General features: G+C 54.2%; 1 protein-coding gene across 1 annotated transcript in view; it reads left to right on the plus strand.

The window, feature by feature from the left end:
* The window catches only part of CATSPERG (cation channel sperm associated auxiliary subunit gamma), a 29,996-nt gene extending 9,545 nt beyond the window's left edge, over window positions 1-20,451 (plus strand). The window contains exons 7-27 of the mRNA XM_004601052.3: window positions 3,192-3,363; window positions 6,397-6,534; window positions 8,570-8,629; window positions 8,761-8,880; window positions 9,486-9,536; window positions 9,823-9,952; window positions 10,432-10,543; window positions 11,231-11,389; window positions 11,474-11,586; window positions 12,275-12,488; window positions 13,033-13,095; window positions 13,249-13,569; window positions 13,671-13,751; window positions 13,842-13,898; window positions 15,954-16,110; window positions 16,237-16,300; window positions 16,406-16,501; window positions 16,648-16,731; window positions 19,384-19,476; window positions 19,575-19,680; window positions 19,793-20,451. Coding sequence (XP_004601109.3) covers window positions 3,192-3,363; window positions 6,397-6,534; window positions 8,570-8,629; window positions 8,761-8,880; window positions 9,486-9,536; window positions 9,823-9,952; window positions 10,432-10,543; window positions 11,231-11,389; window positions 11,474-11,586; window positions 12,275-12,488; window positions 13,033-13,095; window positions 13,249-13,569; window positions 13,671-13,751; window positions 13,842-13,898; window positions 15,954-16,110; window positions 16,237-16,300; window positions 16,406-16,501; window positions 16,648-16,731; window positions 19,384-19,476; window positions 19,575-19,680; window positions 19,793-20,032 — 2,631 coding nt within the window. The 3' untranslated portion in view covers window positions 20,033-20,451. The remainder of the gene's footprint in view (window positions 1-3,191; window positions 3,364-6,396; window positions 6,535-8,569; window positions 8,630-8,760; window positions 8,881-9,485; window positions 9,537-9,822; window positions 9,953-10,431; window positions 10,544-11,230; window positions 11,390-11,473; window positions 11,587-12,274; window positions 12,489-13,032; window positions 13,096-13,248; window positions 13,570-13,670; window positions 13,752-13,841; window positions 13,899-15,953; window positions 16,111-16,236; window positions 16,301-16,405; window positions 16,502-16,647; window positions 16,732-19,383; window positions 19,477-19,574; window positions 19,681-19,792) is intronic.
* The last annotated feature ends 513 nt before the right edge of the window (window positions 20,452-20,964 follow it).

Consider the following 20,964-nt stretch of genomic DNA (forward strand, 5'->3'; position numbering starts at 1 on the left):
CAAGGCAAGCGCCTATCACTGTTTCCCCACACTCCCCCAGCTGTTTCCCTTTAGCAAGTTTCTATTCCGCTCCTGAACTGGGCCCTTGGCTCCACCCAGCTGCAAGGGAATCTGGAAAATATTTCTTCTTGGGCTGCACATGCCCCACTGAGTCTCATTTGCCAAAGGGCCAGAGAGAGAACATGGATTAAGAGAGAGAACATGGTTTTGCACACGTCTGATGCTGGACTGGAGCGATAGCACAGTGGGTAGGGCATTTGTCTTACAAGCGGCTGACCCAGGTTCGGTTCCTCCGCCCCTCTCGGAGAGCCCGGCAAGCTACCGAGAGTATCCCACCCGAATGGCAGAGCCTGGTAAGCTACCCGTGGCGTATTCGATCTGCCAAAAACAGTAACAACAAGTCTCACAATGGAGATGTTACTGGTGCCCTCTCGAGCAAATCGATGAACAACAGGATAACATTGCTACAGTGCTACAGATGCTGGTTCCATCCTGGGCATAGCTTGACTGTGGATGACAAACAGTGGCCCAAGATCATCTCTCACACTTTGTCTCTTAGAACTGGCTCCTGGGCATGTTTTCTGCTCAGAGCAGCAGTCCTCCCGCACTGCCCAGGCAGCCGCTGCTTGGGCTTCCCCACCGTGAGAAAACTTTTCCCAAGACCCCAGACCTCCAAACTTCAGGATTCCTCCTACCTGGGGCCGCCAACTCGTTCAGAGCAGTGAATCATGCCCACCTTGGCCCCAGCAGCAGTGCAGCTGACTCACAGCTTCTGCCTCCCAGCGACTGGGCAGGGAGGGGACTGTGAAGATTGCTCCGAACGCTACAATGGATAGGCATTTCTTTTTTTTTTTTTTCTTTTTGGGTCACACCAGTGAAGCACAGGGGTTACTCCTGGCTCTGCACTCAGGAATTACTCCTGGCGGTGCTCAGGGGACCATATGGGATGCTGGGATTTAAACCCGGTCGGTCACGTGCAAGGCAAACACCCTACCCACTCTGCTATTGCTCCAGCCCCCGGATGGGCATTTCAAGTGGGCAGCAGAAGCATCAGTTCAGAGAGGAGCAGTTCATATGATACATGAGATAGTCCAAAGTCAGACCCCTTGAGGGGCTCCAGGTTAGTCAGGCTGGGCACAGAGCATCCCTGTTGTAGGTGGATGCCAAGCCATTTTTTGTCAAAATGACACTTGCCCCTGCGTACTTTTTCTTTTTCTTTTTTTTTTTTTTTTTGGCCATACCCAGCAATGCTTCGGGATTACTCCTGGCTCTGCACTCAGGAATCATTCCTGACAGTGCTGGGAGGAACCATATTGGATGCCCAGGATCAAACCTAGGTCTACAGCGTGCAAGGCAAGCGCCCCTCTGGCTCCTGCCAGGGCACCTTGATGCTGGGTAGGGCAGGAGCAGGGGCAGGGGGGCTTCTGTTCATGTTCTCTATGAAGCCTCTCTCCATTTTGCTTTGGTTCATATTTTTGTTTTGCTTTGGGGCCATTTCCAGCAGGATTCAGGGATCATTCCTGGCAAGGCTTAGGGGACCACGTGGGGTGCCCTGGTCAGGCATGTGCCACGCAAGCCTGTCACCCACTACACTATTGCTCGGGCCTATTTTATTTTTTTTTAATAATGTCATTTTAATTCTTTGAAAACTTAGCAATAATTGCTATTTATTACTAGGCTACAGTCAGTTTTCTCTGATTAGCTGAAAACATCTTTTGTATGTGTGGTGCTGGAGATCAAACCCAAGTCTCATCCACGCAAGGCATGCACTTGTCTTGATGGGGCTGGAAATATAATACAGCGGATAAGTTTCTTTTTGTTTGTTTGTTTTTGGGCCACACCCACCAATGCTCAGGAGTTACTCCTGGCTCTGTACTCAGGAATTACTCCTGGCGGTGCTCAGGGGACCATATGGGATGCTGGGAATCAAACCTGGGTTGGCCGTGTACAAGGCAAATGCCCTACCCTCTGTGCTATCGCTCCAGTCCCAGGGCATAAGTTTCTTAACTTGCACCTTGATGACCCTGATTTGATCCCCACAAGTACATGTTGTTCCCTAAGCGCCACCAGAGGCCACTTCTGAGCACAAAGTCAGGAGTAAGGCCTGAGCACTGCAAGTTTGGGACCAAACCTCCCTTTTTCCTCCACCTCATATCTTTGAAGTACAGAGAGATAACTCACTGGCTGAAGCAACGCATGCAGGAAGTTGGGATTTTATCTTCAGTACCACATGGTCCCTGAATTCAAATTATCCCCATCCCTGTGCCCCCCCCACCACAGAGTCTTTGACAGCTGTTTATCTGGATCAGCATCAACACGTTTCATTTGCTTGAGTCTCTTAAAAACTGCTCTGCTCTCACCCTCTCCCTTGACTCAGCTGCCCACAAACACCAGTATTCAGGCCATTTGAGAGTGTATGGAACCAGGCCTTTGGACCCTGAGAATGTGACCCTTGTTGTTCCTTGCTATCTTTTCTCTGGTCCCTTTTTTCCTGGGCTGTGTGTCACTAACTGTAAGCACAGAGCAGTGGCCAGCTGGCGCCCAGCCCTGCACTTAGCTTTCTCATGGTCTGAGGTCGGTGGGTCTCTGTGATCAAGGGGTGGCGACCACAAATGGTAGGGTGATTGGTTTCTGGGGTCCCGCCTCCCACTGTGAACTTTCTCTCTGAGCCAGGGACGGGGGAAGGAGAGAGAGGTAGAGAGAGCAGGAGGGCAGAGTCAGAGTGATAGTACAGTGGATATGGCATTTGTCTTGCACTCGGCCAACCCAGGTTCAATCCCCAGATCCCATAGGATCCTCTGAGCACCACCAGGAGTAATTCCTGAGTGCAAAGCCAGGAGTCAGCCCAGACCACCACCAGGTGCAGCCAAAAATTAAAAATCAAAACAGTGGGACCCTGAGAGCTTGTGTCCCAGGTAGAACAGGGTCGTGACACATTTGGTGTATCCACATGGAAATTCTTGCCTGGGGTCAGGGAGTCCAGGGACCACACACAGCCCCCCTGCCCCGGGGCCCTGCTGCCCTGTTTCATGTTGGGTAAGTTTGGCCCTAGGATGCAGGGGGGAGCCTCAGGATCACCTGGGGGCAGCTGCCCTCAAGTGATCAGAGGAGGGGCCTCTCCTCTCCCCCAGCAGGGGTGTGTGAGAGCAGGGCCACGACCACCCCTCACTCGTGATTCTGTTCCCCTGCAGCTGAGCATTGACAGTTGCTGGGTGAGCTCCCAATACTGCCCCAAGATGAAATTCACAGCCACCATCCACGACACCATCTCCACCGAGAGCACCGTGTTCGTCCGGCAGAACCAGCTTGTCTACTATTTCACGGGCAGATACATCGTCCTCCACGAGCAAGACCACAGCACCAGTGAGGGTTCTGGGCAAGGGCATCCCAGGGGCGGGGGTGGGAGGGTGCTCTGATGAGCTCATTCCTGGGGGCACCTGGAACCCAGAGGCGGTTGAGGCTTTGCTCTCCAAGGTCCTGAATCATCTCAGCCAACCCGTATGGACTTGTCCTCTCTTCTCCCATCCCTGCTTCCCTTGATGCTGTTGCAGTGTCTGTATATACTTGGTGACAGTCTGAACTTTTGGGTTTTTTGAGGGGGGCCACACCTGGCAGTGCACAGGGCTCACTCCTGTCTCTTCATTTGGGGATCACTCTTAGTGGGGCTCAGGGACTATATGCCAGGGATCGAACCTGGGTCAGCGACATTCAAGACAAGTGCCCTACCCTCTGTACTATCGCTCCAGCCCCCCAATCTGCATCCTGTGCTCACTTCCTTTTTGGGGGTGATGTATCACTAAGTCGCAAAGTTTAGTGGTGGTACTTGCATGCACTTGATGGGCAGTATGCTGGAGCTCGTGTCCTGGCGAGCTGCTAGGATTGCAATTTGTATGTAGGGCAGTGCTGGGGATCCAACTCTGAGGCTTTATGCCTCTAGGGTAGGTGCTGTACCATTGAGCTAATCTGAGGCCCCATCTTCCCTATTATATTCTGGGGGTGAGGCTTGCATCGGCATCTTCCTGGGAATTATGAGCCAGCAGAGGAAGGAGGCAGGCAGACAAGGTAAGGGAGAGAACAGGGATGGGAGAGCTAATGTCACACACAGCCTATAAGACAAAGACCTAGCAAAAGAGACGCATGCGTACTGACCCAGAAATCAGCACACTGGGTGAGAAGCAGACAGGATCAAAGAAAAGGACAGAGTGAGGAGAGCAATTAAAATGGACTGTGGGAGGGAGGGCCGGGTCGATAGCACAGCGGGGAGGGCACTTGTATTACATGCGGCTGACCTGGGTTCAATTCCCGGCATCCCATATGGTCCTTCAAGCACCACCAGGAGTCAGGAGTAACCCCTGAGCATCAATGGGTGTGACCCAAAAACTTTAAAAAAAAAAAAGTTAAGGGGCCGGAGCGATAGCACAGCAGGTAGGGCATTTGCCTTGCACGGGCCGACCCAGGTTCTACTCCCAGCATCCCATATGGTCCCCCAGCACTTCCAGGAGTAATTCCTGAGTGCAGAGCCAGGAGTAACTCCTGTGCACTGCTGGGTGTGACCAAAAAAGCAAAAAAAAAAAAAAGTTAAAAAAGAAGAAGTGGGCTATTGGAGGGACAAAACTGCGAAACTGGTTAATAAAGAAAAATAGAAGTTTGGGGTTCAGCTTCATTTTAGGAGGTACACCCAATAGTGCTCAAGGATTACTCAAGGTTCTGCACTTAGAAATTACTACTGGCAGGCTCTGGGGACATCTGAGGATGCCAGGAATCGAGCCCAGGTCAGCCGCATGCAGGACAAACACTCTACCTGCTGTACTATCTCTCCAGCTTCTTAGCTTCATTTTTTTTTTTTTTTTGCTTTTTGGGTCACACCCAGCGATGCTCAGGGGTTACTCCTGGCTTTGCACTCAGGAATTACTCCTGGCAGTGCTTGGGGGACCATATGGGATGCCGGGGATCGAACCCGGGTCGGCCGCGTGCAAGGCAAACGCCCTACCCGCTGTGCTATCGCTCCGGCCCCATTAGCTTCATTTTTTTAATTAATATTTTGTTTTGGGGAGCCACACCAGTAGTGCTCAGGGCTTACTTCTGGCTCTGTGCTCAGGGATGACTCTTGGCAGGGCTTGGGGGACCATATCTGGTGCTGGGGATTGAGCCTAGGTCAGTTTCATACAGAGCAAGTGCCTTACTTGCTCCCATGTATTTTGTTGTTTTGAGACGATGTTTGGTAGTGCCCAGGGCTCTGGGGCCCATGCCGTGAGTGCTGGGATCCAACTCAGGTTTCCTGCATGCAAAACATGTCCACAGCCCATTAGGCTAGCTCTCTGGCCCTCGGCTTCATTTTTCAAACAATCCTAAAGTCTCTGGGGTGTTCCTGCTTTCTCCTCGAGGTGACAGACGCCTGCTTGCAGGGTCCTGTGCCCTGGTACCAGGGCCTGAATGGCACTCACTGTGCCCACTCCCAGCAGCTTCTGTGCCTTTCCCTAGTAGGTCACCTCACAGGAGGTGGACATTCAAAGGGGCCAAGACAGAGAAAGGGGCTACTTGTTCCAGGTTGGTCTAGACAGCTGAAGACATGCAGGAACGTGTTGCTATCATGGCCACTGTTGGGTTTATTATTATTATTATTATTATTTTTGGATCACACGTGACAATGCTCAGGGGTTACTCCTGGCTCTACACTCAGGAATTACTCCTGGCGGTGCTCAGGGGATCATATGGGATGCTGGGAATCGAACCCGGGTTGGCCATGTGCAAGGCAAGCGCCCTCCCCGCTGTACTATTGCTCTAGCCCTCATGGCCACTGTTGGATCTGGGGGTTTGATGAAGCCATTAGACCCATGTGTTGTGCTTAAAATAATGCCCCCACCGACCTACCACACCCCCACCCCCGCCCAGCCACTGCAGACTCTGCTCCTGGGGTCATGCAGTTGAGCTGCTCATTTGTGGCTGCAGGATGGGCCTGTGGGATGAACCTGTTTTGGATTTGCTCGGCTTTATCCCCTGCCTGCTCAGATCCAACTTCTTTGTTTTTTCTTGGTTTCGGGGCCATACCCGGCAGTGCTCACGCTGACACCAGGCTCCGTGGTCACTCCTGGCGGGGTTCAGAGAACCCTTTGCAATGCCAGGGATCAAACCTGGGTCAGCTACATGCAAGGCAAGCACTTTTCCTGCTGTACTACCTCTCTAGCCCAGAAGATGCAGGGGTGGAGTCAGCCCTCCCAGAGCCTGATGGAGAGAGTGGGTGATGGGGAGCTTTCTTCCAAGGCAGCAAGAGCCCTGGGGTAAGGGTCCCTGATAGTCTGCTGGGCACTGAGGAGAGGACATGGCCAGGTGAGGGGTCAGAAGCGGTTCATCCGGATCCAAATAGCGGGTCAGGAGAGCCAATGCTGATCCCCACAGACACCTGGGTTCGTGTCCTGCACAATGAATGCATCAAGAGGCTGTGCCCCGTGTTCTTCCCCAGCAACGGCTCCGAGTACATCATAGCCCTCCCCTCTGGCAAGACCGAAGGCTACGTCCACCTCGGAACCATCAGAGGTGAGGCAGTGGGTGTTGAGTCCAGGAGACGCTCCAGGCCTGCAGGCCCTCCTCCATCACCACGGGGGCCAGACCAGTCGCACAGTGGGGAGGGCGCTTGAAACCGGGAAACGGCCAACCCGGTTTCAATCCCCAGCATCCCATGTGGTCTCCGAGCCCACCAGGAGGGATCCCTGAGTGCAGAGCCAGAAGTAAGCCCTGAGCACCACTGGGTGTGACTATAAAACAAAAGGAACCACATCGCCATGCACCTTTGGAAGGGTCCCAGGCTGGCGGGCAGCCCTGTGAGCGAGGTGATACATATGTGTGGGGAGGGCATGGAGGGGGTCGTGGATTTGCTTTGAAAGAACAGAAGTTCAATTGAGGGTCACTCAAGGGGCTGGAGCAAGAGTACAGTGGGTAGCGCTTGTCTTACACGCAGACTCGGCTGACTGGGGTTTGATCCCGGCATTCCATATGATCACCCAAAAAAGCCAGTGATTCCTAAGTGCAGAGCCAGGAGTAAGCCTTGAGCACTGCCAAGTGTGGCCCCACGACCAAAACAAAATGAACAAAAAAAAGTCATTTAAGGTGTAATGGCTTGCACATGGTTGACCCCATTCAATCTCTGGTACTATAGATGGCCCCCCACGTACTGCCAGGAGTGGTCCTCGAGCATAGAGCCAGGAGTGAGCCCTCGGGACTGCCAGGCATGGCCCCGACGCCAAAAGGAATGGAAGTCCTTTAAGTGTAGAGGGTTTGTAGACTGCCTGTTGTGCAGCTTCAGGCATTCCTAAGTCCAGAACTGTCTGTCCTTGAAAGAGGGATAGCACAGTGATCCTTCTTGAGAGATTGTCGCGGCACACCCAGCCTAGTCTGAAGCCAAACCTCTTCTGTCTCACTCCCTCACCTACATAGTGGGACTAACGACACTCCTAGTCCCTGCTTCCCCGAGCTGGTAAAAAGAGTGAAATAGCTTGATATATATGAAGATCTCAGACTGGGCTAAGGCAGATGGGGAGAGCTGTAGTAGTTTGTCATTAGCAGTGGGATTTGACTTCATTTTGATTGGGGGGGGGCAGGGGGCACATCCAACAGTTCTCAGAATTTATTGCTGGCTTTGTGCTCATGGATCACTCCTGGTAGCATTCAGGGGACCACATGGGGTGCTGGGGATCAAATCCGAGTTGGCTGCATGCAAGGCAAGTGTCCTATCTGCAGTACTTTTGCTCTAACCCCAGACTTGGCTTCATTTTAGGATAGATACATTTCTCTTGAGGGTTAGTATTTGGTCCTGGAGCTGAGGGCTTCTATCTCCCACTCATTTGCATCCTCAAGAGAATGTGAGTAGGGGCTGGAGCGATAGCACAGTGGGTAGGGCGTTTGCCTTGCACATGGCCGACCCGGGTTCGATTCCCAGCATCCCATATGGTCCCCTGAGGACCGCCAGGAGTAATTCCTGAGTGCAAAACCAGGAGGAACCCCTGTGCATCGCCAGGTGTGACCCAGAAACAAAAAAAAGGAGAGAATGTGAGTAGTCTCTTCCTGATGGGGCCTTAGCACAAATCTCAGGGAACACTGACTAGCCCATTCTGGATACACCCCCAGACCTGAGCCAATCCCTTTTTTCATTTGTTGTTTTGCTTTGGGGCCACATCTGGAGGCACTCAAAAATCACTCCTCGTGGGTTCAGAAGACCATATGGGATGCTGGGGATGGAACATGAGTCAGCCATGTGCAAAGCAAGTGCCCTGCCCACTGTATTATTGCTCCGGCCCCTGAGCCAATTCCTGAGCAGAGTCAGGTGTGGCCTGTCTGAGAGGCCAGACTGGGAATGGAAAGGATCGTGTGTGTGTGTGTGTGTGTGTGTGTGTGTGTGTGTGTGAGAGAGAGAGAGAGAGAGAGAGAGAGAGAGAGAGAGAGAGAGAGAGAGAGAGAGAGAGATTGGTCCTGGGAATCCCGAAAACTAAGAGCATGGGGACACTTGGAGAGCTGGTGTGAGGTGGTGGCTGCTGGGCTGGGAAGGGCCTAAGTGTGAACCCGGCCTGCTCGACAGATGGCCACGTGACCTTTGAGCTGATCCCCAGGCAGCGCTCCGTGTGTGAGATGATGCAAGGTACCCGGGTGTCAGGGAGCAGTGATCATCGGGGACAGGAACGGGGGAGGTAGCTGTCACGGAGAGAGGAAGGGGGTGATGGAGCAGGGTTGGCGCCCCAGTGCTGCACCAAGCTCCCCCTTCCTGCCTAGTCCTCGGCTGCTCCATCACCTGGGCCACCTACATCTCAACTGACTACTACATGCTCCTACTGGTCGAGATCCCAAAACCCAACTCCAGAAATTCTTTCCAGGTGGTCCACTACAACCTAGGTAACTGGGGGACCATGGCGGGTAGAGATGGGGCTGGACTTGGGGAGAGGGGTGGGGGCAGGAGCCCTGGTTGTGTACAGCAAGCAGACATGATGCTTCTGAATGGGGGGGGGCTGTGGGGATGAAGGAGGGGCGCTAGCGCAGAGGTTTGGTGAGCAGAATTGCGAGGTAGGCTATACCTGAGCTCAGTGGGGGCAGGGCTGTGGCCCTCAGAAGACTGGGGTCGCTAGGACAGAGGCACCTGCTGACCTGAGTTCAATCCCAGACACCCCATAGGGTCCCCTGAGCACCACAGGCTGCGAGAGCTGAGAGCTGATCAGTCCTGAGCACTGCTGGGTGGGGCAAAACACCACATAAGAACAAAACCTGACGGGAGCTGAGGTGGGGCTGCAGAGGACAGCTGCACAGTTGGATATTGCTCTCTGCAGACAGAAGAGGCACATCATACACTGCCCGGGTGGTAGCCTCTCGGAGGTCCTGGAAGGAACTCTGGCCCAAGCGGAGAGACTGGGGAGATTGGGAGATCGGGGAGGCTTGGGATGGGCACCGGGTAGGGTTTGGGGGCTCAGACTCTCAAGAGCTTTGGCCTTGCCCTGTCACTGCAGTCGACCATGTCCTGACCATCATCTTCACCATCCCAGAGTTCATCCCTGATGGTAAGGAGGAAGGGCAGAGGGGGCCCCTGCAGGGAATGGGGTCAGGAGGGCCTCCCGCCAGGACCTCCCAGTTGGCTTTGCCTCTGTCCATGGCCAGCGGAGCACCAGGATTTCTTTTCTTTTTTTATGTTTTGTTTTGTTTTCTTTTTGGGTCATACCTGGCGATGCACAGGGGTTACTCCTGGCTCTGCGCTCAGGAATTACTCCTGGCGGTGCTCAGGGGACCATATGGGATGCTGGGAATCGAACCCGGGTCAGCCGCATGCCCGCTGTGCTATTGCTTCAGCCCCACACCAGGATTTCTTGATGATCTTCGGGAACCTGTCTTACACCACCGTCCCGATGATCCCCAAGGGCATGTTCTACAACCCCTACAACAACCTTCTCTTCATCTGGGGCAACTTCCTGATGCAGAGGTGGGTGCCTCTCCTTGTGGCCTTTCTGGGCCCCCTAGGTGGGGGGCCTCTCTGAAGGCATCTGTTTTCAGGGGGTGCCCATGTCCAGAGGTTACCCTGGAGCATGGTGGGGGAAAGTTGGGCTGGAGGGGACAAACAGGAGCAGCTTGGAAGTCCGGTGTGTCAAAGTAGCATGAGCCCCTTTTTCAGTGACGAAGTCACCACCTGTGGGAGGAGCGACGGGTGCCATGGGGGTTGTGGAGGACCCCTGAGCCAATTCCAGAGGCTGGGGGTGAACGTCCAGATATATTGGGTGTGCTTGTCAAGGTGGGCAAGTTCCCAGGGGGTTCGGAACTGAAACCAGGGGGCCAGGCTTCCTCTGCATGGGGTCTCAAGACTAGAGAAAAAGTGAGCCCAAGGTCAGGGATGGCAGACCCCTGGCCAGGGTGCCCAACACCGCCTCTCTCCCCCACCCCCACCTGCCATCTCTGCCCATTCAGCTTTAACAGTGAGAACTTCATCTACCTGACCGACTTTCCCAAGGAGCTGTCCATCAAGTACGTGGTGGACTCCTACCACGGGGAGATGGCTCTTGTCACAGAGAACGAGGAGGTGGGCTTCCCCACCCCCCTCAGCCTCCCCGCAAACCCCCTGGGGCCTCCTTTCCCTCCCAGCCAGGCCCCTGGGGGCAGGGGTGCCTCCTCAGGGATCCTGGGGGAAGGCCACAGCAGCAACTCTATCTTGAACTGAACCCCAGAACTTGAAGGAGTTTTCCGAAGGCCTGCAAGCAGCGCGCACGCTGAGCATTTGTAAAGGAGGGGCTCACTGGGGGCTGGGCTTCATTTCCTCCTGGGGACACTTCCTGCACCCTGCATCCCAGGCTTCAAAAAGGAAAGCTCCCCTCCCGGTCCAGGGTCCAGTTCCTCCCAGACACCAGAGGAAGGGGTCCCCCAGTGGCTGGGGAGGGGGCATCCTGGAAGCAGGCAGGAATTTCCACAGGCGTAACTCAGGAGCTGAGGCCGAGAGGTATGTGCCTCGAGCATTTAACCTCAATGCAGAGGTGGAAGCTGAGGGCAAGGCGAAGCGGGCACACTGTGAGATGCCAAGAAAGAGGGATCCCTTCCCCCCCCAGCCTTGCAGAGTGGCTGTGTCTTTAACACTCATACCTTGCAGCTCATAGAAATTGCCCCAGACTGGAATGAGACCTTGATGAGGCACAGCTGGTGATACTGAGCAGAGAAGAGGCAGGCTCAGTGTCCCTGTGACCCTCACACCCATCCCTGACTGTCGCATCCCCAGATCTGGTTCCACATGGAGGAGAGCTACCGGATATACAGGCTGTTCCCATCCAGGGGCTGGGAAGTGTTTGTGAGCCTGCAAAAGATGCAGGATTCTACTTACTACGCCCAAAAAGAGACCATGCTCACCCTCTTCTATGAAAACAGGAAGCTGTACCAGGTGCTGGCTGGAGGGCCCTAGGGGGGCCTGGGAAGCCGGGGGCTGTGAGCTGACTCCAGGCCTTCACCCTGCCCTGTCTGGCAGCTGATGTATTTGGAGGGTCACCCGGAGAACCGACTGGTCAAGAGGCTGGTGCCTGTGGAGCAGCTTCTCTCATACCAGCAATCCAGCAACCACTACGCCCTGCAGAAAAGTGGGTAAGGTGGGGTGAGGGACCACTGAACTCCAAGCACTGCCTGGGAGGCTGCTGCGAGGCTGGAGGAGCTCGGGGCCTCTGGAAGCTCAAAAGGAGAGGCCTTCCCCAGCCCAGGAGAGGGCAGCACGGAGGACTGGAGGGAGAAAGAGATGCTGGTGCCTGAGCAGGGACCAAAAGAAAAGGGCAGGTGAAAAGTCAAGGAGGGATTCCAGAGCGGGGCACCCACCTACAAATTCATCCCCCCCAAAGGAAAAGAAACTATGTTCAAGAGCGGAAGGCCTGCCCCTGCAGATAGGGGTACTGGTGGACAAGGTCTGGCTGGGAGAGAGAAGGGTTTCCTCTTGAGGGTCCTGGGGAATCACTAAGGGGATAAGGGGCAGGCCAGGCATCCCTGTGTTCCAGTGTGCTCCTTCTGCGGCGGGGGTTGGGGGGTTCCCAGGTGGGCCCCTGCAGGGCAAAAGCAAGGGTGGTGGAAGGTTGCTTAGGAGGTTGGGGTAAGGGAGAGGGAAGGTTGGACCAAGGCCGGGGTTCTGGTCCAGGCCACAAAGGCTCCGAGGCTGAGACTGGGAGGAAGGCTGGGGTAGGTCCAGGTGCCAGGGTAGGATGCAGGTTGCTCCAGGTAGGGCTGCTGGACTAACGCCAGGGGGAGTCAACTGCACCCCCCCGACCCCACCCCTCTCCCCTTCCAGGAGTCGCTTGGTGCTCACTCTCACCAACCGCTGCACATTCATGGAGCTAAGTCTGCGTAACCTGCCCGCCCCGCAGATGTATTCACGCCAGGAGCACTACCGGGCACTGCCGCCCATCTCCCCGGACCTGTCGGGTTTCCATCTCCAGGACTCGCTGACCGTTTACCAGGGTCTTGTCTACTACCTCCTCTGGCTGCATTCCAAGTACAACAAGGTGGGTGTACATGGACCCGTGGCTGGGGCTAGGAGGGGAGGGGAGAACCCTCTCTGAGTGGAGGCTGGGTAGGTACGAAGACTAGGCTTCATAGTGGGGCTGGAAGGATAATAGTGGAGGGTAGAAGAGAGTGGGCTTGGGACCAGAGCTATAGTGCAGCTGGTAGGGTGTTTGCTTTGCACTCGGCCGACCCGGGTTCAATTCCCAGCATCCCATATGGTCCCCCAAGCACCACCAGGTTCTGAGTGCAGAACCAGGAGTAGCCCCTGAGCATTGCCAAGTGTGACCCAAAACCAAACAAACAGCAGAACAGAATAGAGTCATCTTTAGAGTCTGAGGCCAAAGTGGGGCTAGTGGGAGGGTTGAGGGCTGGAGACAGGACATGGCCATCTCTTAGAGATGACTTTGGGGGTACAGCTGTGTCTGAAGGGTCTGTACCTTTTGCTTTAGGGAAGGGGCCAGATGGAGGTTAGGAAGAGGTCAGGGATGCTCCTGGGGTGGCCCTCCGCTTCTCACGGTGCTGGCAATTGGGTGATCCCTACAGCCCTACGCAGACCCAGTGCACGACCCTACCTGGCGCTGGTGGAAGAACAGACAACAGGACCAGGTGTGTGTGGAGGCTTGGGGATGTGTGCGAGTGTGTGCGTGTGTGCGTGTGCGCGTGTGCACATGTGCGTGTGTGTGTGTACGGGGGGTGGCAGGCACGGTACATGCTCTCAGCCCCTGTGGCTGACGTTGCCTGGCACATCCCATCCCCCAGGATTATTACTTCTACTTATCGAGCAACAGGAAGAATATGGAAAAGGTCTACCTGGACCCATGGACCTACGAGAAGATCTATAACCTCGAAGCCGAGCACAGCCTGCCGAGGCGCATATTCTTGGACAGGGGCAACAAATACACCTTCAGCATCTACGTGACCCTGCACTCGTACTTCAACTTTCAGGACGAGTTGTGCTACCCGAGATACAAGAACGACCTCAGAAACCTGGCTCTGACAGTGAGGCTCCCTGACTACGGCTGCACTGACGTGCAGGTGACCAAGACGGTCCTTTACAGACACAAAGCGGTGCATTTCTGGGTGAGACCTGGCAGGGAGCTGTCGGGGTGGGTCTGAGCGGCCACCCTCGGACAGGACTGTTGACTGCATCTTTGACTGCATCTTTCCTGCCGTACCTCCAGATCACGCTCAGTGACCTGGGTGCGTGCTCTGACCAGGGCATTATTGGACACCATCTCCTGATGTCCTCCCTGATGCTGAAGGTATACTCCCAGGGGCCAGTGGGGGAGCACAGAGGTGGTGGGGGGAGGCAGGCCCCTGGGGAGTCCTCCCATCCTGTGCTCCTGCCCCAGGTGTTGAGCTACAACCAAGATTGCCTCCAGAGTGAGCGCCTCACACCACACGTAGAAGTAAGTCTTGGCCTTTCGTTCGTGGGCATCTGTGCGGAGTGGGGAGGGCTGGTCCCCAGACCGGCCCCTGCAGGCCACTCGTGCCATCTTCCCTTGCCTTCTCCTTTTCAGTTGCTCAGCCATCTGGGCCTTGCTCCCCTTCCAGGTAGTATAGTTTGCACACCAGCGCATAGCTCCTGTCTGACGGTTCTCTGCAGGGGGAAGGAAAGTGTGGGCAGGCCTTGTTTGTCTAGTAGGCACAGAGGGCTTTCTGGGGCTCAGCCTGGCTCTCCTCCCCCATGCTGTTCTTCAATTGCCCACTCCCCTGGATCCTTGAGGATTGCACATACAATCTCCCCTGTGCACAGAGGCAGGCATCCAGGCTCAGAAAGGTGCAAACATCTGTTCAGGAATGCAGGGAGTGAGAACTGGGAGAGCAAGGCCTGCCCTGATTGACTGGCTCACACCCACTTTTTTTTTCTCTCTTTAACAATTTTTGAATTCTGGGGCTGGAGCAATAGCACAGTAGGTAGGGTATTTGCCCTGCACGCGGCCAACCCAGGTTTGATTCCCAGCATCCCATATTGTCCCCTGAGCACCGCCAGGAGTAATTCCTGAGTGCAGAGCTAGGAGTGAACCCCTAAGCATCGACGGGTGTGACTCAAAAAGCAAAAAAAAAAAAAAATTTGTTTTGAATTTGGGGCCAGAGCAATTGCACAGTGGAGAGGCGTTTGCCTTGCATGTGGCTGACCTGGGTTCAATCTCTGGCATCCCATATGGTCCCCTGAGCACCGCCAGGAGTAATTTTTTAGTGCAGAGCCAGGAATTAGAATCAGCCTCTCTCAGAATCTAATCTCAGAGACCAGCCTCTGGGTGAGGAGAGTGAGAATTGAGGAGACAGAATGGAAATAGGTTTCATTTCCTGCATTCTTATTTTTTAATTTTTCAATTTTTTTTGTTGTTGTTTTGGGGCCACACCTGATGGTGCTCAGGGGTTATTCCTGGTTCCGTACTCAGGAATCACTTCTGGTGGTGTGTGGGGAACCATGTGGGATGTGGGGAATTGAACCCAGGTCGGCTGAGTGCAAGGCAAGCACCCTCCCTGCTAGACTGTCAATCTAGCCCCTCATCCTGTCTTTATGAAATGCCTCGGCTGTCTCAAAAATGGAGAGTGGGAGGGCCGGAGCCATAGTGCAGCAGGGAGGGTGCTTACCTTCCCGGTGATCCAGATTCAATTCCCTGCATCCCATATGGTCACCTGAGCACTGTTAGGAGAGATTCTTGAGTGCAGAGCCAGGAGTAACCCCTGTGCATCGCCGGGTGTGACCTAAAAAAGAGCCTCTTCTGAACACAGCCCCCACTTTCTACCTCGTCTCTTCCTATGCACCCTTCACCTAGCAGTTGTGCTTCCCCTCTTATGGGGAGGGCACACCCAGAATTACTCTGGATTTACTTCTGGTTCTGAACTCAGGGATCACTCCTAATGGAACTGGGAGACCTTATGTGATGCTGGGGATCAAACCCAATCGGCCGTGTGCAAGCAACAGCCCTCTCTGCTGTTCTGTCTTTCCAGCCCCAGTCCCTAAGTCTTGTGCCATGGCCACCCCCTCCAATTGACGTGATCTTCACGTGTGGCCCCCCTGGGAGTGTCCAAAGGGCCATCTGAGCCCAGACTGAGAGATGCTGGTGTAGAGGCTAATGGGTTTGAACATGGGAAGCACTGAGAAGCCCTTCCCAGGGCCTTTACATGGCACAGGCCGCTTAAGTGTTGGCAGTTTTTGAAATACTTTTGTTCATATTTTAGGTCGCACCCACCAGTGCTCCAGGCTCATTCCTTGGCTCCTGGGCTCAGGGGTCTCTCCTGCAGGGATTCAGGTGCCAGGGATTAAACCGGGGTCAGCCACAGGCAAGGCAGGCACCTAAACAGTGCTTCCTCTTCGCACTCCCCCCGCCCGTCCTATCTTCAATGGACTCGAGACCCTCCAGTCCCCAGTGACGAGGGCAAGCAGGGTAGGATCAGGAAGGAGCATGAGAAGGCGGGTCCTCTTCGCTCCAGGCTTGCCTCCTTCCCCACAGAAAGCGCTGGTGATGCCAGTATTCTTGGGCTGCCCGCCGGGCAAGCGCCTGGCCTTCGACATCACCTACACGCTGCAGTACAACAAAGAGAAGAACAGGCACTACTTCGACTGTGTGAACGAAGACCCTGAGATGCCCTGTTTCCTCTTCCGGGACAGTGTGTACCCCTGTGGCCCCAGCAGCTCGACCCTCTCCCCTCCCCTCCCCTCCTCACCTTCCCACTCTCCTTTCTTCCTTCCGAGGGCCAAGCTAATGCCTCTGTCTCCCCCTTCCCCCACCACAGCCTTCTACCCCTTCTTCTTAATCCAAGACTTGGTGACAGGAGATTCTGGCAAGTTTAAAGGCAGGTGAGGACGTGGCCAGCAGGGCGGTAAGGGGCAGGATGCAGAGCAGGAGAGGAGATGGCCGAGGACGGGCTTCCTGAGCACCTCTGTCCCCCCTCTCCCCCACAGCTACATCCTGAAGGTGGTGGGCGGCGGGCCTACCCCGGACACCATCCGGGAATACAGCGAGGAGGAAATCATCCGCTATAACAGTCCTCTGAACAAGTAATCCTTGTGGGACGGGATGCAGCCTCCATCCTCCTGGGTTTACCTGCCTCAGGCCTCCCCTGCTGCCCGCCCCGCCCAGGCTCCACCCCTAGCTCCCCTGTCCCATCTCCCCCACCGCTGTCCTGGCTCGCTTGGTTCCACAGTTCCAGAAGCCTCATCTGGATCGCTGAGAAGAGCGTTGAGCCCTTGCTCTTTACCATCATGTCCTACGAGAACCCTGGCATAGAGTGAGTGAGGGATCAGGCTGCCGGTCTCATATGTCCCTTCTGTTGGTCCCCAGGCAATATGCTGCCTGTCACACGCTGACTGTTGACTGGTGGCCAGTACTGGTCTTTTACTGTCCCTCCCTCCTCTTTCTCCTCTTTCTTCCCTTCTACTCCCCTTTTCTCTTTCCCTGCCCCTCACCCCCTCCCCCTCTTCCCCTCCTCCCCCCCTCTTTCTTTCTTTCTTTTTTTTTTTTTGCTTTTGGGGTCACAGCAAACCCTGTGACCAATCCTGGCGATGCACAGGTGTTGCATGAACGTTCGTGCAATCGGAGGCGCTGAGATAGGAACGCAGAAGAAATGCATTGATTGGAGGACTAAGGCTCGCTCTGGCTCTTAGCAAAGGCAGAGGGCCTCGTGGACCTCCTTTTATTGATCATGGTACCCCTAAAGGGCGCAATACAGTGACTTCACCAAAGGCATCAAAAGATGTTACAGGAAGAACATTGAGGCAACATTATTTCCTTGTATCCGCAGGCCAGTAATCTAGGCCTCCAGAAAGAAGATGCAAAACCAAAACTGAAACCTTCCTTGGGCTAAAAGCACTTGGATTTACATCCCAAAGACAAAGCTGGGCCCTGCACCTGAAATCTTCAATTTACAATATCAAAGGTCAGGCCTGGCTAACACCATCTGCATGTCAAAGACCAGCCAGGCTTCTGTGAGAGAAGGAAAAACTGCTCTTTTCAGTATGCTGAAATTATTTTTCTGAAGGCAGCTTGAAGGGGGAAAATGTTCATTCAGCTTCATCCAAACCAGTCAGGACACACAAGAAGTCTCACCCATTTTCATGGGTTCCTATGTTTCTGTCCGTAGTACGGTACAGTATACATGGGCTCGCCCTGATAGCTCAGTCCAGCCCCAACACACAGGGTTCCTTTTGTCTCTGTACTCAGGAATTACTCCTGGCGGTGCTCAGGGGACCATATGGGATGATGCTGGGGATCAAACCTGGGTCAGCCGCCTGCAAGGCAAACGCTCTACCCGCTGTGCTATCCCTCCAGCCCCTCCTCCCCTCTTTGTTCTCCTTCCCACCTCCCCACCTCTCTCCCTTCTCTTTCTCCTCTTTTTTTTTTTTGTGGTCCCAGAGCCTTGCAACAAGTGCTCTGCCCTGGAGCTCCACCCTGAGTCCAGTGTGCTGGCCTTTCCTACGTTCTTGATTATTTATTTATTTATTGGCTTTTTTGGGGTCACACCCGGCGATGTACAGGGGTTACTCCTAGCTTTGCACTCAGGAATTACTCCTGGCGGTGCTGGGGGAACTTTATGGGATCCTGGGAATTGAACCCGGGTCTCTCGCATGCAAGGCAGTTGCCCTACCCACTGTACTATAGCTCCAGCCCCCTCCCATGTTCTTTAGATGCCCCTTCATCCAGAAACACTCTCTAGAGGGGGCCTTTGGCTGCCCTCCCTTGGCTCCCTTCCCTAATCTCACCCGATTCCTCTCCCTGTGCTTCCTGTTCCCAAGCTTGACCCCTCAGGGCTGTCACTCTATAGTAGGTTCTGTCACTCACCCTCACATGTCGGGTCCTGGACACACTCAGCATAATGTCGGTTGGCTGAGACCATGAATAGATGTACTAATTCATGGCAGATACTGAGGTCCTGATGAGGAAAAAAAGCAGTGGAGGAACAAAGAATTTCTTATTTTTTCTTTTTGGATCACACCTGGTGTTGCACAGGGGTTACTCCTGGCTCATGCACTCAGGAATTACTCCTGGCGGTGCTCAGGGGACCACATGGGATGCCAGGGACTGAACCCTGGTTGGCCGCGTGCAAAGAAACGCCCTACCTGCTGTGCTATCGCTCCAGCCCCAAGACAAGTATTTATTTATTTATTTTTGCTTTTTGGGTCACACCCGGCGATGTTCAGGGGTTACTCTTGGCTCATGCACTCAGGAATTACTCCTGGCAGTGTTTGGGGGACTATATAGGATGCTGGGAATCGAACCCGAGTCAGCCGTGTGCAAGGCAAACATCCTACCTGCTGTGCTATTGCTCCAGCCCCTTAAAAGAGAATTTCTAAGGCCTCAAAAGCTAGGTTGCATTCAGTGCAATGAAGAAAACGATGCCAGGAACACACGACTCACCCTGTGTCTCTCTGTGGACCTTCCGCCTGCTCAATGAATGAATTGGCTAAAGGGGAGAGGGCTGGGCAGGTAGCACCAAGGGCTGGAGCACATGCCGAGCAGGTGGGGTCCTGGGGCTTGATCCCCAGCACCAAGCTTGGAATAGCCCATGAGAGTTGCCAGGTGTGGCCCCCCCACTCCCAAACCGAAAAATATCTTGGAGTAAGTTAAAAGGGAAGAAGAATCACTGGCAACAGGACTGGATCCTGCCTTTCCTCAAGCTGCATTTGTAGAAGGAAACAGCGATGCACAGGCTAGGGGCAGAGGGCATGCGCAGGTGGGCACTTTACGTTGTGGCTGGGGGCTCAGGGGTGGGCGGGTGCTTTGCTGAGGCAGGAGAAAATTGAGAGAATTAACAGCTTATGCGGGAAGAGATGACAGAGTGCTAGAAGAAGGTCTGATGAACTTGCACTCCCAGAATCTGTGGGTTGGAGGGGCACTTCAGGGGCCAGGCCTCTTTTTGACTGACTGAACTTTGACCTCCCAGGTGGCTGTGTTTGGAGAACTCTCCCTGCTATGACATCAGTCCCCAGGGTTTCTTCAGCCCTGATTTTTTTTTCAAGGTGTTGGTGAGCAATCGGTGAGCTAGGCTTGTGGCCCTGGTGGGGAGAGAGACGTGTGTGTGGGGGGGGGCGGGGGGGGCGTGGTGGCTAATCCTGAGCCCACTTTTTCCACCAGAGGAGTAGACAACAGCACCTACTGTGATTACCAGCTCACCTTCTTGCTACACATCCACGGTTTCCCAATCAGTGCCAGGCGGACCCTCTTCATCTTCATGGAAAGTGTTTGCCCAGGAGCGGCCCTGCCAACAGGGTGGTGTTTGAAACACGGAATTCCTCCCCTTGCTCCACTGAGGTATGTCCCCGGCCTCCCTGATTGCTGGGTGTCTTCCACAGGTGTCAGCCATCGTCTTTATCAGCCTGGTTATCCTCTACATCATCTCCTACCTCATGGTGCCCCTTTTAATCAAGGGCTGCAACATGATTCGCTGGAAGATGAACACTCTCATGGTGTCTGACTCCTACTATACCAACCCATCTTCGTCCAGGATCCTCACTGTGTCCTCCAAATCTGTGTTCCCCATCCCTGCCAGCTCCAGGCCCACCCCCCACGTAACAGAGGAGAGCGAGATCTAGACCCTGAAGAAGTAGCTGAGCTGACCTCTGACCTGGCCCACCCAAATGCCAGGTGCCCACTGCCTGCCCTTAATCTTGGGTCATCTTAGAAATGCAACTAGGCATCTCTTCCACATCTCTCTCTCTTTCTCTCTCTCTCTTCTGTTTTGCTCGAATTTTCACTTCTTTAGACCCAAATCAAAAACTGAGGACTGGCTAGGGCTCCTTGTTAGGGGATGCATTAATTAGTTTGTGCCACACAACTGCATATGCCTTTGAGCCAGCCGTGTCCTGTGCCACCTGGGAACTATGGAAGCTTCTCTCTGTGTGTTTGACCAACTGTGCCCTTCCCAAGGGTGCTCTCAGCCTCTCTACATGCGACTCATAATCCAGACCATTGCTGTGGCCTGCCGTTTAGATTGTCCAGTGCCCAGGTTTTGTACCGGTCATTAAATATTTTGAACGTCTATATCTCTCAAGTTGTCTGCCTTCCGGAGGGGACTCTGGAGAAATTGAAGATATTTTTTTCTTTTTTGGTTGTCATTGCCAAGTAGCCAACATTACACTTAAGTGGCCCACTTGGGAAGAGATCAATTATGAGCTTTGTTAATCTAGACTTGGGGTGCAGTTTGATCTAGCAGTCTAGCTGCCTAAAAATACAGTATGGAGGGTGCTTGCCTTGCTTGTGGCTGACCCGGGTTTGATCGCTACACCATGTATGGTCCCCTGAGCCCTAGCAGGAGTGATACCTGAATATCACTGGAGCGATAGCACAGTGAGTAGGGTATTTGCCTTGCACGCGGTCGACCCAGGTTTGATTCCCAGCATCCCATATGGTCCCCTGAGCACCGCCAAGAGTAATTCCTGAGTGCAGAGCCCAGGAGTAACCCCTGTGCATTGCCAGGTGTGACCCAAAAAGCAAAAAAAAAAAAAGTTTTGTCTCTTTTGGGTTT

The sequence above is a fragment of the Sorex araneus genome, chromosome 8 (assembly GCF_027595985.1).
Source record: "Sorex araneus isolate mSorAra2 chromosome 8, mSorAra2.pri, whole genome shotgun sequence".
NCBI lineage: Eukaryota > Metazoa > Chordata > Mammalia > Eulipotyphla > Soricidae > Sorex > Sorex araneus.